The sequence below is a fragment of the Lutra lutra genome, chromosome 5 (assembly GCF_902655055.1).
Source record: "Lutra lutra chromosome 5, mLutLut1.2, whole genome shotgun sequence".
NCBI classification, from domain to species: Eukaryota; Metazoa; Chordata; class Mammalia; order Carnivora; family Mustelidae; genus Lutra; species Lutra lutra.
This window is the reverse complement of record NC_062282.1, coordinates 70,834,001-70,847,452: the sequence shown is the minus strand read 5'-3', so window position 1 is coordinate 70,847,452 and position 13,452 is coordinate 70,834,001. Positions and strand designations below refer to the sequence as shown.

The 13,452-nt window shown below is 36.6% G+C and overlaps 1 protein-coding gene across 7 annotated transcripts in view; it reads left to right on the top strand.

Annotated features, from left to right (window-relative positions):
* The window catches only part of RAPGEF6 (Rap guanine nucleotide exchange factor 6), a 192,975-nt gene that overhangs the window by 164,950 nt on the left and 14,573 nt on the right, over window positions 1-13,452 (top strand). For 5 of the 7 annotated variants that reach the window (XM_047729928.1, XM_047729923.1, XM_047729926.1 and 2 more), the window contains 4 exons: window positions 858-981; window positions 3,353-3,376; window positions 7,157-7,377; window positions 11,542-11,733. In XM_047729928.1, coding sequence (XP_047585884.1) covers window positions 858-981; window positions 3,353-3,376; window positions 7,157-7,377; window positions 11,542-11,733 — 561 coding nt within the window. The remainder of the gene's footprint in view (window positions 1-857; window positions 982-3,352; window positions 3,377-7,156; window positions 7,378-11,541; window positions 11,734-13,452) is intronic. The other 2 variants (XM_047729924.1, XM_047729930.1) reach the window with 1 other exon arrangement.

Here is a 13,452-nt window from a genome sequence, read left to right as displayed (position 1 = left end):
CTCAGAGCCCAGTTATCAGAATAGATATAATAATTACAGAACTTTTAAGTAAGCATATTTGCATCAGTTGATGAAAGTAAAAATTGTAAATTAAAACTTTGGGTAAAAGAAAGTGAATGGCAAACTAGAAAGTGTTTCTTCTGTGAGCCAGCCACCTCTTAATTTTAACTAATAATTGTGATTTAAGAAAACATACCTACTCTTCCTTAATCCCCCACCAGAACCCTCCCTTTTTTTAAGAATAGTCAGAAGTTTTCAGGGGATATCTTCCACTTGTTAAATGTTGACAACTCATTTAACAATTTCTAAAAGTATTTTAAATCAAAGAAAACTTACTGGATTAATTAAGCTCATAGGTCACTCTTTGTGACCCCTGGCTAAAGCCCAAGTTTTCAGGTGCTATACCCTGCTGTCTAAAAGAGCAGAGACAGGTCCCCGCCTGAGAGTGAGCTGAGCATCTGGAGAGTAAGACTTAAGGAGGTGCACATTTTACAGGTGTTCCTGTAACAACACTGTGAAATTGGTTTCAGAAGCTATGTAGCTTATCACCTTCCAGTATTGGTAATCACTGCTGCCATAGGAATAGAATTCCTTCCAATAGCTCAGTACCTAGGAGCAGAGTTAAAAATAGAACTTTTAAGCCCACATCAGGCTTAGTACTGGGCATGGAACCTGCTCAAGATTCTCTCTCCCTCTGCCCCTCGCCCACCTCCTTTTCTATCTCCTCCTCTAAGGAAACAAAAAATAAGAAAACAGAAGTGGCAGTTCGAATTGTGCTCCCAAGAGAAACTTGACTTCTGCTACCTTTATATAGGTATTTTAATTTTGAGAACCAAAGAATTGCTTTTATTCCATAGGAAATGACTCCAAAGTAGATGGTTTAGTGAATTTTGAGAAGCTAAGAATGATTGCCAAAGAAATCCGCCAAGTTGTTCGAATGACTTCTGCTAACATGGACCCAGCTATGATGTTTCGGCAGAGGTAAGACATTGAAGTGTGTAAAAGTGTTAGAGTGACATCGAGTGATATAGCAATAATATTTATTAACCATCTCCCATTTGTTATATACACTGCATGACATGCTTACACAGGTCACTCATAAGTAATCATTTGTCCTGGTACCCCTTAAAGGTAGGTGGTATAGGGTTTCCTTTTACATTGGAAAAAACCAATGTTGAGAGCAGTTAGGTTATTTGCCCAGTATTACGTAGTTTGCTGAGATTTGAACACGTGTTCTGTACTACTTTTTTGAGTAGGTGGATAATTCTGTATTGTTATTGTTATGTTAAGTAACTAATATAAGAAAATTGCTGACCTTTACTGAAGTTATCACAGAGGACAAATGCTTTTATCTGGTTTTCAACCTAATTTGTATAGTATTATTTATTAGTCTGCACATGTCTTCTATTTTTACTGAATATTTTTAAGCTGTTTTTCTGATTAAGTCATACTTTATTCTTTTAAAACATAATTTTTTCCTCAAGCCATAGTACTACTGTTTATTTGTGTGTAAGTACTTTAACAGAATTGAGAAAGTGCAGATTTAAGCATGTTCCATCATTACTAGAAATGGCAGATGTTATTTGTATTCCATATTCACTTCTAAGAATGCTTTTTTAAAATTCATTTTTAATATAAAGTCTTTCTCAGACTATATAAAACTTATAGAACGTTTGTTGTCAAGATGTTCTCAGTAATTTTCATAATTTTCAGGGTAAATAGGTAACTGGGGTTTTAATCTAGGTGACTTACTTTTTTCTGGGCCTATGTGTATAGCTTCAGTACATAAGACTTTCAAAATGAACTATCAACAAAGGCAAGCACAGTTCCTTTGGCTTAAAAAAACATGTAGTCTACGAAGGAAACAAAAAATACTTGTTTCTTTAAAAATCAGAGGTGGAGTTAGAGTTTTGGTAACCAAAATATAGTGTGTGTGGGGGGTAGGTTTTTTGTTTTGTCTTACTTACTGTTGGGGAAGAATCTTTGTTTTTGTAAGGAGTTGATCTGATGGTTGCTCCTAGTATAGAGATCTTCAGAGTATGGACGAAGGGTAGTGTCAGCTCTCCTCTTCCGTAGCCATCCCACTCCACCCTTAAGAATCACTGTGTGTAATGAGACATGTCGGTGCTCAACAGTTTGGAAGCAGAAAACAGTAAGAACCAGGGACCAAAGCAAACCTGGAGGGGGGTTTGTTGTTTGTTTGTTTCTTTAAGTTTTTGCTTTTGTTGCATGTTTCTGTCCAGTGGTCCCACCACTCCCCGTTGTCTTTGTGTGGACCTCCATTTATATGTTAGGAGCCTTGTTCCTGAAGACATAATGAATTTGTGCCCCTACCAGGCCAGTAAATAATGAGTACCAGCTGAGCTACAAAAAAGAGCAGAGGAAAAACCTAAGGAGAAAATTCGTAAACTTGGCTGATTTCTGTGGAATGGCCTTGGTTAAGTAGAATATAGTTGGGGGAAAAGGAAACATTTATAATTAGTTTGGACACTTAGAAATGGATTGAATTTTCCTGAATCTGTTTTCTTTGTCAGCCAGTACTGAAATGTGCTCTTTGTTTAAGCAAGTAATCGTCCATTTTTTTTTTTTTTTTTAATAATCGTCCATTTTGTGGGGTAAATTATCTAGTGTGGACAAAGTAACATCTTTTATTCTAACAGTAATCAATTTGCTGACTGAAAAACAGAGACTTGGGGTACCTGCAGCTGGAGCTTAGTGGGTGTAGGCCTGGCACACTGAGGCCGGCAGGGAGCAAAAATAAATACAATCTTTATTCAGTCTAATTGGAGTATAAGGATATGCAGTATCTTATTCTGATGGTATATTTTTACTTAAATTTTAAGTCAGTTTTGCTGGTTAACATTTCTTGTAAAGTATATTGTCAGAGAAATTTCTTCCCTTAGAAATGACATAAATTTTTATGTTCCTTATAATTCCATCCTGTCATTTGAATGAGTGGCCCAAAAGTCCTTTCCAAAAAATATTCAAAAATTCTTCCTTAATTTAAGTTTTCCTTCCCTAAAAACTTTAAATTCAGTTTAGAGTAAAACGTGTTTTTTCTTAAGTTTCTTATTAACATAAGCCTAAGATATAGATTTGATATTAGAAATTCAATTAACCTAAAAAAATATTTTAAAGAATATTGCAGGTTTGTTGGCCTTCAGTATATATCATAATTCATTTTACCCCTCTGCATTCCATTAAAGTCATTTTACTGTTAACTACCATTTTTTCTTGGTAAAATTTTTCTGTTCTAGTCTGTCTCCATAGTTTCTCTGACTCTCAACTGTTGTCTTTTTTCTGTGCTTTCCTATTCAACCCATGCTTCAATGTTTGTGGCTCTTGCTTGCAGGAAGAAGAGGTGGCGGAGTCTGGGGTAAGTGTAGAGATGAATGCAACTGAAATGAAGATTGTACAACTCTTAACATATACTGCATCCTATTCATTAATGCACGCACAGAAAATAGCATGCGTTCTATTAACCCTGTCAACCTACATTCCTGACAAATGCCTTTTGCTAACAAGGTGAAAGTAGTGATGGAACTAGCTTTTTTTTTCCCCCTTTACTTTGCCATTGTTGATGTCCCATAAGGCCCTTATAGATTTTAATTTAGCAGGGGCAGTTAAATGATGATGATGATAGTAAATATTTGTTGTGTGCTTGCTATGTGCTATATATTATTCTGAGCACTTTAAATGAATTACTGAATTCTCCATCCACCCTGGGAGATAAATACTGTTATTCCCATATTGCAGACAGGGAAGATAGACTGGTCTAAATTCTTATAGCTCACTAATAGTGGATCGAGACCCAGGTAGTCTGATTCCAGAGTCTGTGCCATTTTCTTATTCTCAGATGCCATATTTTGGGGTGCCTGGCTGGTTCAGTCAGTAGAGTATGTGACTCTTGATCTCACAGTCATGAGTTCAAGCCCCACGTTGGATGTGAAGCCTACTGTTAACAAAAAGTTTCTTCAAATGCCATATTTTATTAAGAAATATGTAATAATAAAAAAATGAATGACTTTTATTTGTGAAAGTTTTGTTCCCATTAGTTTTCCAAGAAGAGGCAGCCCTTATCCAAACTCTGCTATAAAATTCAGTTAGTAAACAATGAGTCTTGGAACACTACATCAAAAACTAATAATGTATTGTATGGTGACTAACATAACACAATAAAAAATTTTAAAATTCAGTTAGTAAATAATTGAAATAGGATGATTTTAGTTCATCAGATCCACTAATACTGTGAGACGTAATATAACATGATAGAAATTTATTTTAAATTTCTGCCATTTTTAATAAGAGACTCCCTTATCTTTCTTAAAACTGTAATACAGTCAGGGTGCCTAGCCAGCTCAGTCTGTAGAACATACAACTCTTGATCTTGAAGTCGTGAGTTCAAGCCCAAGCTGGGGATAGAGTTGACCTTATTTAAAAAAAAAAAAAAAAAACTAATACAATCAGAAACTGCCACCTTTTGTTGTGCAGGTATGTTCAGATCTCTGCTTTTACATAGATACCTATTTAGAATCAGAATGTTTAGGACCTTATAAATCATCTATGTAGCCCTTTCATTTTTAGATGAACAAAGAAATGGTTTTGTGAATGAAGGATTTTGTTATTTTAAGACTAGAGTGAATCATGAAGTTAGATGCTTTTATTACATGATAGAGGGATTTTTTGTGAGCCACTTAACTTGAACTTGAGTCTTGTCTTATTTGTGATCTTGTTTTCTGTTGGAAGTTTGGTGAACTTGAACTTCCTTCTCCATTCTTCCTTCTCTTTGTGTTTCTCATGTGTTTCCTGTATTCCACATTTATGTCTTGGTCTTTTCTGGTTCTTCTCACCAAAAATAGAAATTGATTCCTGGCATTACTGTTACGAAGAAAAATACTTGGTCAGTACATCCTACTGGGAATTTGGGGTGTTAAATGACTTAAGTAACATATTCACTGTTCAGTTTTAGGATTGCATTCTGTTGTGATTTTGTAGATGCTAAGTGCTTTTATTCTTATATCATGGTATTTTCTGTTCTGGAAGTAGTTTAGAAGACATTTTATTGTCATTTATTACAATGTTTTTAGTTACTAGAATTTTGTGTGTATCCTCGATTTGTAGAAACCTTTTTTTTTTTTTTTTTTTCGGATACCAGTGAAGGAAAACTTATAAGATCTTTGTATTCAAATTTGCTCCTAAATGTTGGCACTTGATTTTACTGCATTTATTTGAATCTAAGATATCTTCAGTTGTTGGACACACCATTATTTGATGTACCACTAAGAAAAATCATTTCACTGCCTTCATACCCCTGAATATTTTTTACTTTATGCTTATTTAAAAGAGCTCTTATGTAAACTTAGGTATGTATTTTTATCACATAACACCCTTTTGCATTCATTAAAGGAAAAATGTTGGGACACCTGGGTGGGTCAGTTGGTTAAGCAGCTGCCTTCGGCTCAGGTTATGATCCCAGCATCCTGGGATCGAGTCCCACATCAGGCTCCTTGCTCGGCGGGGAGTCTGCTTCTCCCTCTGCCTGCCTCCATCTGCCAGTGCTCGCTCTCTCTCTCTCTCTCTCTCTCTCTGACAAATAAATAAATAAAAATCTTTAATAAGAAAAATGTGAGCAAATTAAATTGGTTTATTTGGATCTTAGACTTCTTAGAATATGAATACTTAGAATATGAATCTTCTGAGTGACTAGTTTCTGGGAGGTTTTTTTTCCCTGCACAGTAGTATCTTTTGTGTCATCCAGTGTATTGGTAATGCATTATTTCTTAAAACAAGCCATTAGAGAAGTAAAAGCTGTTGGTGCTAGAGTCTTGGCTTGGGTTTGCAGATAATTGCCTCCTTTTGACTGCTGCTTTGGGAATGTTGTGAAACTTGTCGGATTCACTCCCTTCTTAAAATCATTTGGAGATTGAAAGAGTAATTCATTAATGTCATTGGATTTTCTTCCCAACCATTCTTAAGTTTTGACGTTTCTGTGTGTGAAACGGGCCTGACCAGTAGCAATCAAAAGTTGGTTTCCAATGTAAGGCACATCCTATTCCAAGGTTCTTAAAATACTGAAAGAAAAAAAATACTATAACACTTCAACAACTTTGTTTCACTTAGTTTACAAAGAAAACATTAGGATTCTAGTGTCTGTTTTAAATAGTATGTAAGCACTGAAGAACAAATTGTTCTATAGGTTGTGGTCTTTTAGAATATTTGGGGATAAAAATGAGGGTAATTTAATAAACCCATAGATAGCTTTATTATTTTGGAATGGGAACTTCATCTAAAATAAAAATCATTTAAGAACCTTGCATTTCTACCCTTATTATAAATAGTATAGCATTTCCTATTTTCCATTGGTTTTAGATGTGGTTATTCTAGAATGAAGTGTGCCAAAAAGAGGAGAGTTGGGAGAGGCTTTAGCTTGTTTGAACTGTAGTTATTTCTGCCTGCTTGCAGTTCTATCATGGAGGCATTGCAAAGAAAGGTCCCCAGTCACAGATAGTCCTAGAACCATATATTGCCTAATCAATTGGTGTGTGAGTAGAAGACTGAGTAACTTTCTCTCCTACTTCTGGTCTCTAACTATATTGAATTGAATATAAATTCTTATTTTTCCTATTGGTTGTTCTCTTTGAATTTTGGCCAAGATCTACTTACTGTTAAAATCGGCTAGCATACTCAGAGTGGGTCTGCTGTAGACAGGAATGGTAATGGCTATGGCATACCTAAAGCAGCACAAACAAGCAGAGCTGCTCTACAATAACTCCTGGTGCAGAGATCTGATTAAGGATCCGCTTGTTGTGACCCAGGCTCTTGCCATATCTTCAGAGTGTGGATGGCCTTTGGGCCAGTTTACTTGTCATAGTTTTGCCATGGGTTGCATAGGCGCAAACATACACCTGATGGAATTCATTGTGGTGGTGGGGGGGGCGGTGTTATCTTATTCTTTTGAGTTCTACACTTTGCCGAATCTTAGAACTCAGAACATAGCCATGTGTACCATATTACTCTGCATTAATGCTCTTCATCTTTTAACTCATTTGCATCAGCATGCAATAGCATTAACAGAACAAAATTCTTTTAATCTTCAGTCTGCCATTTGTAATTCTCATCTTTACTGCCCCTCACTGTGATGTCCATCTCCCTACAGGTCACTGAGTCAAGGCAGCACAAACTCGAACATGCTGGATGTTCAGGGAGGTGCACACAAAAAAAGGGCACGTCGCAGCTCTCTGCTTAATGCCAAGAAACTATACGAGGATGCCCAAATGGCAAGAAAAGTAAAGCAGTATCTTTCCAGTCTGGATGTAGACACAGATGAGGAAAAGTTTCAGATGATGTCATTGCAGTGGGAACCTGCCTATGGTACCTGTAAGTACAAGTTTTCACTTAATATAAAAGAAAATAGAAATTTATTTCTCTAGAGTTAAGCTGAAGTCCCATGCAAATTGTTTCACTCAAAAAAGGTTTCTGATATACCCCAAGCATTGAGTGATCCTCTTAACCAGATACTGAATACCATCCATTCTGAACTATTACCCTATGCAGGAAGTTGAGAGATAAAGAGTTCTTCTTTAAAATTCATTATAAAGTCTTCTTACAAAAACCTGGAACATTATAGAGGAGCCCTTCTGTTTGAGAACATTTTTACCTTCACCACTAAATGAAGAATAAAAATAAGTGAGATTTTTTACCTTTTTAAAATCTCACAGATAATGTTACTTACCAACTACAAAATCTAAGAAGTTTAATTGAAACCCTTAGAGAGGGGCCCCTGGGTAGTTCATTCATTTAAGCATCTGCCTTTGGCTCAGGTCATGAACCCAGGGTCCTGGGATCAAGACTTGCATCAGGCTCCTGGCTCAGTGGGGAGCCTGCTTCTCCCTGTCCTGCGTCCCCTGCTTGTGTGTATGCATGCTCTCCCTCCTCCCCTCCCTCTCCGTCTCTCGTTCCCTCAAATAAATCTTAAAAAAAAAAAAAAAAAAAAAGAAAGAAACCTTAGAGATAATAGGTGTCAGTAATTAATAAAACAAAAGTCAGGCACATTCTAATATTGATGTGATAGACAAAAGAAGAGCCTAGTCTCAATTTTTTTTTAATTACGTTCAGGTTTCTCCCACTATTCCTAACTAGAGCATTTCTATGAAACCTTTTGTAAGCCAAAATGACATAAAAGGAAGAAGCAATTACCATGAAGTTATATGAAAGAAAATTTGAGTGTTCCCAACCCCCCCAAAAAAACCTCTTTTAGGCTTTTCTGATACCTTAAGACATACCTTGTTAATGGGTGCACCAAAATAAATCTAGATAAAGCAAAGATGCGCATAGACCCAGCTGAAAGCTATGACAGTTTGATAATCAGATGCCGAATATAGTTTCTGAGAAAACAGCTTGTTGATTCTACTCTGACTGGGTTCACATTGCATCTGTAAGCAAGAATTCTCTTCAGATTTCTTGTGGCTAGTGAAAACTGATACTGACATAAAAGCAAAATGGCGTAACGCAAACTTCTAAAAGCTGAGAATACCTGTACAACAACAGAATATATATGTGTATGGGTCAAGGAAATGATGAGTCACAAAAGCAGACCTCAAAAATAGTAAAAGACATTGTGTTGTGACAGCCAAAAATGATGATTAAATTAAAAGTGGATGTTATTTTATGTGTATACATATATATATATAATTAAATATTACACCAATAAAAATTCCAATAGGATGTCTAGAACTTGATAAACTATTGACAGAATATTGCTGGGGGAGGTTCACATTTTCTGTTTCTAGTCTTCCTGATTGATAGGAGGAAATGGTAGTTATCATGGGCTGACCCTGAGATTAACAAATCGCATATAATAGAAAACAGTTTGTCAACAGAGTAGAAAAGATAAAGTGGACGTATAACTACATACTGATTTAAAAATTTCAAATATGATGGTGGATTTTAAAGTACAAAGTAAGCCATTCGGTAAATGATGTCATAAAAAGGATTTTTTGGACCCTTCTACCCATAGGAATAGAGTATGGTGGAACCTTCTGAAGGATGAAGACAAAGTTTGAGTGTCATTTATTACTTTTTGAGCAAGGTTCTCTTCATCCTAGTTCTCTGTTTGCCCAAGGATATAAGACTTAAGGATTGACAGTATGTTTTATCTCTGTGATTCTTTCTACATCAATCCTATTAAATTAAAGGAGAAAGAAATAATAAAACCTAACCATTCCTGAGAACTTTCTATATGCAGCAACCATGCTAGGCACTTCACAGACATTGCCATTTACTCCTTAGAGCTACCTGTTTGGTGTCTTGTATTGGGGTTGTTATTCCTTTGAGAAAATGCACCCAAAATCTGTTTAATAAAGATGTTGCAGAATGTATGCCGATGAAAAAGAAATCCTGCAGATACTGAAATGTTAGAGAATAGTCAAGCACACTGTTTCCTTATCAAGACAGGGGATAGTACATGGCCATTAAAAATAATAAACATATATAGACTTTGAAGGTATCTAGAAAAATTTTTACTACCTGTGACCTAGTAAGAATAGTGTCAGCCATGTGAAAATGGTACATATTAAGGAGTAGAGACCAAAAAAGTGTACAGAATCTTAAGATTCATTCACATTTTACAGTTCAAAGCCCATATCCATAATTTATTAAAGTACTCTGACCCTGCTTTGCATGATCCTCAAAATTATTTTTTCCCCAAGTAATTCAGCATAGACCCTTATCATCTTACAGTGACAGAACACAGTTTAACCTTTCATCAGACAAAAACAGAAACAACACTTATGTTAACTTTTGTTTTCATTTTCTGCTTTTTTTGTTCCCTAAATCTGATTTGGGATATTCAAGAGCATAAAAATCTCTTCTGTGCCTGGCTCATTGTTAAAATGGGGACCCAGAACGATTCTACATACCTAGTCTGCATCCATTCTCTCTCTCCCGTTCTCCCTCCCTCACACCCTTACCTGCACACTTTCCTTACACCCAACTAAACTTATCTGTCTTTCCTTATAACACTAAATGGTATCCTTTACTACATATTTAATATTGACTTAAAATGAATAAACCTGTGAGACCTTCTTTAAGTTTTGTGATAGCTTAATTCATTGTGTATTCCTTTAATTTGGTTTGAGAGTCTTTACTTGATTTCTATTACATAAATGATTTTTAAGCATTTAAACATTTTTTATTTTTAATCACTCTTCATATGGTTTATTTTTATTTATTATTTTTTTAAGATTTTGTTTATTTATTTGACAGAGATCACAAGTAGGCAGAGAGGCAGGCAGAGAGAAAGAGGGGGAAGCAGGTTCCCTGCTGAGCAGAGAGCCCAGTGCGGCACTGGATCCCAGGACTCTGGGATCATGACCTGAGCCAAAGGCAGGGACTTTAACTCACTGAGCCACCCAGCACCCCTCAAATGATTTTTAAATCCCAGGCCTATACAGTAGTTGATTGCTGAGCATTTTAGAATTTGGTTCTTCCTCATAAATCAGTATGTATTTAGTTGAGTTTGGGCAGTCATCTCTATTTAAAGTGGTTTCTTGATTTTTTCCTTCTTTATACTACAGCAGGTAAAATAAGATGTCAGTTGATAATTGGTTAGTATTGACAGAAAGGGGAAGGTGTGTTTCATGGCTTTAGCCCAAAGGTGAGATAATTGCTTGGGTTCAAGCAGTTGAGGAGCCGCTGCACATTATCTTACAGAAGTCCCTTTGTTTTGACTTCTGAGATGTATCCTTATTCTTAACACTCAAAATACTCTGTAGGCCCTCATAATAAAAGCATGGTGGATAACTATTATAGCTGTTCTGGAACTGGTTAAACATTCTAATTTGGCTTTTATCTTGATGTTAAAAACAAATACATCATGGAGTACTGAGATTGGACCTGTGTTGAAAACACCCTGAATAACTAAAGGATTAAAAGTTCTTTCCTCTGGACTACTATATTCATTTTATACAGAGGCAGGAGCTTTTTGTTATTTAACTCAGTTCTCAGTTTTTAATTCTGACATCTATTATCAAATATTCTAATCATGAATTTATAAAACAATTCTCTTGTAGTCCTGCATGTAACTATTGAAATAATTTCAGTTCAGCAAATACCATTAAGCATCTTTTTTGTATCAGTTGTGGCATACAGAGGGATATATAGTAGTGAGCACGGTAGGCAGTCCTTACTCTCATGTTCATTAAGAGCCTGGTCAGGGGGACACATTAATTGATGAATCGCACAGGTAACTGAATTGTTACAATCACTAGTGCTGTTAAGAAAAGATATTGGATGACTTGAGAAAATAAGGGTTCTAGTTGCTGCAGAGTATATGGTATTAGGGAGGCAAATACTGGCCTAATGCTAATCATGCAGGGCCTGATAGGCCATGATACTTCCATGAAGTTATTTTTAGGAAGATTAATCTGTTGTATTTTTTTATTAAAAAATAGATGGTTTTAGTGCAGTCATTTATTATTGTTACTGGTAATAATCTTGCCTTAAAAAGCACATAATTACATATTTCTTACTCTGTTCTATTAGTGACCAAGAATTTAAGTGAGAAAAGATCAGCCAAATCATCAGAAATGTCTCCAGTGCCTATGAGATCGGCAGGTCAAACAGCTAAAGCCCATTTGCATCAGCCCCACCGAGTAAGCCAGGTGCTCCAAGTGCCAGCTGTTAATTTGCACCCCATCAGGAAGAAGGGACAAGCCAAAGACCCTGCCACATTAAGTGAGTATTCACAATTATTATTGCATTGATTTAATTAAAATTTATAGGGGAGTTAGACTGAAAAATAATTACAAAGGTAAATGCTCAGGAGATGATCTAGTATGGTTTGTATAATTTAATCATCACTCATGAATTTAAAAAAGTTTCAGTTTGTAGGTATGTATTGACAGCATACCTATTTTAAATGCTGCTTTGGAATCTCTGTAGTCATATCAACAGAAAACTTACAGTACTACACTGAGGTACCAAGAGTTTATTGCATTCAGAGGGGCATAAAACAGTTATCTAATGTACATGCACCCTATGAGAATGAGGTTGCTTGTTCTAAAAATGTATATTGTTTTTTTCATTAATGATCACTTTTAAAAAACCTAGTTAGGAGACAAGAAGAAATTGTAAAGTATGTAAAGAAGAGCCTGTGCTTTTTAGCCCCCGCCCCTTTCTTAGGCCACGTGGTAGGGAAGCTAGGTTCAGTTTGGCTCCTGACATTATTACCTAGCCCATGTATTATATTTAGAACATATTCAGTAGACATCTGTGAATTTGATTTTGTTTTAGATCCAAAGTTGAGTAAGAAAGGACCCCCCACCCTTGCCAGATTTTTCACTCTGGTGCTATTGACACACAAACCAGTAACTTAAGTATAATGTATTTGCTTTTTTGCCAGGGGTATGTGCATATAAAAACGTACTAAAAAAAAAATAGATGGAAAGTTTTTAGGACACACAGAGCTAAGTATAAAGTCAGAGGTGACTTTTTGGAGGTAATGCCTAAGTAGAGTCTCAAGGGTTGAGTTGGAAGGAGGTAATTAGGCAAAGATAGCAGAGAATTGCTTCAGGCAGAAGAAAACCTTGGGACCTACAAGAAGTTGCTGTGGGCATTGCAGCTGCCTCTGAGGGCAGAGCTACAGGAAGAGTGTTTGTTGAGAGAGAAATGATTAAAGCTGCTACCTACAGAGTACTCCCTGAGGGCCAGGCACAACTGTTTTCCTAAGTTTGTTATATTCATTTAATCTTCACTGTAACCCTGTAAGATACCTAATACTCTCATTCTATAGAGGAAGCATAGAGGGTCTCCGTAACTTAGACCTGCTACCAGTGAATAATGGAGCTGGGAGTTGGGCCCAGGCTAACGGTTAAAACGTCATGCTAAACAACCTCCCAGGATGATGAGATGTGAAGTCCAAAGCATACTTAAGTTAGAATATGGAGTCCAAAGGGGAGTTGGCAGTGGGGAGCTGTTGCAGAGATTTGAACCGGGGAAGTTTATGGTCTGTGTTATACTAGAGAAGGACTATAGTAGGGAGCGCAGTAAGACTGCAGTCAGAGAGGCGCCTGGGTGGCTCAGTGGGTTAAAGCCTCTGCCTTCAGCTCAGGTCATGATCCCAGGGTCTTGGGATCGAGCCCCGCATCAGGCTCTCTGCTCAGCAGGGAGCCTGCTTCCTCCTCTCTCTCTCTGCTTGCCTCTCTGCCTACTTGTGATCTCTGTCAGGTAAATAAATAAAATCTTAAAAAAAAAAAAAAAAGACTGCAGAGAGTCCAGACGGAAAGCAAATGTAATAACTAACAGGATGTTGCTCAGAGCCTGAGCTAGTTGGATGGTTACGGAAATAAAGAGGTAATTAGATCCAAAATTGGTGAAGTCAGTCAACTTGCAGGCTAGGAGTACCAAATGAGACAAATCCTGATCTGGCTTCTTACTTGGATGTCGTCACCCAAA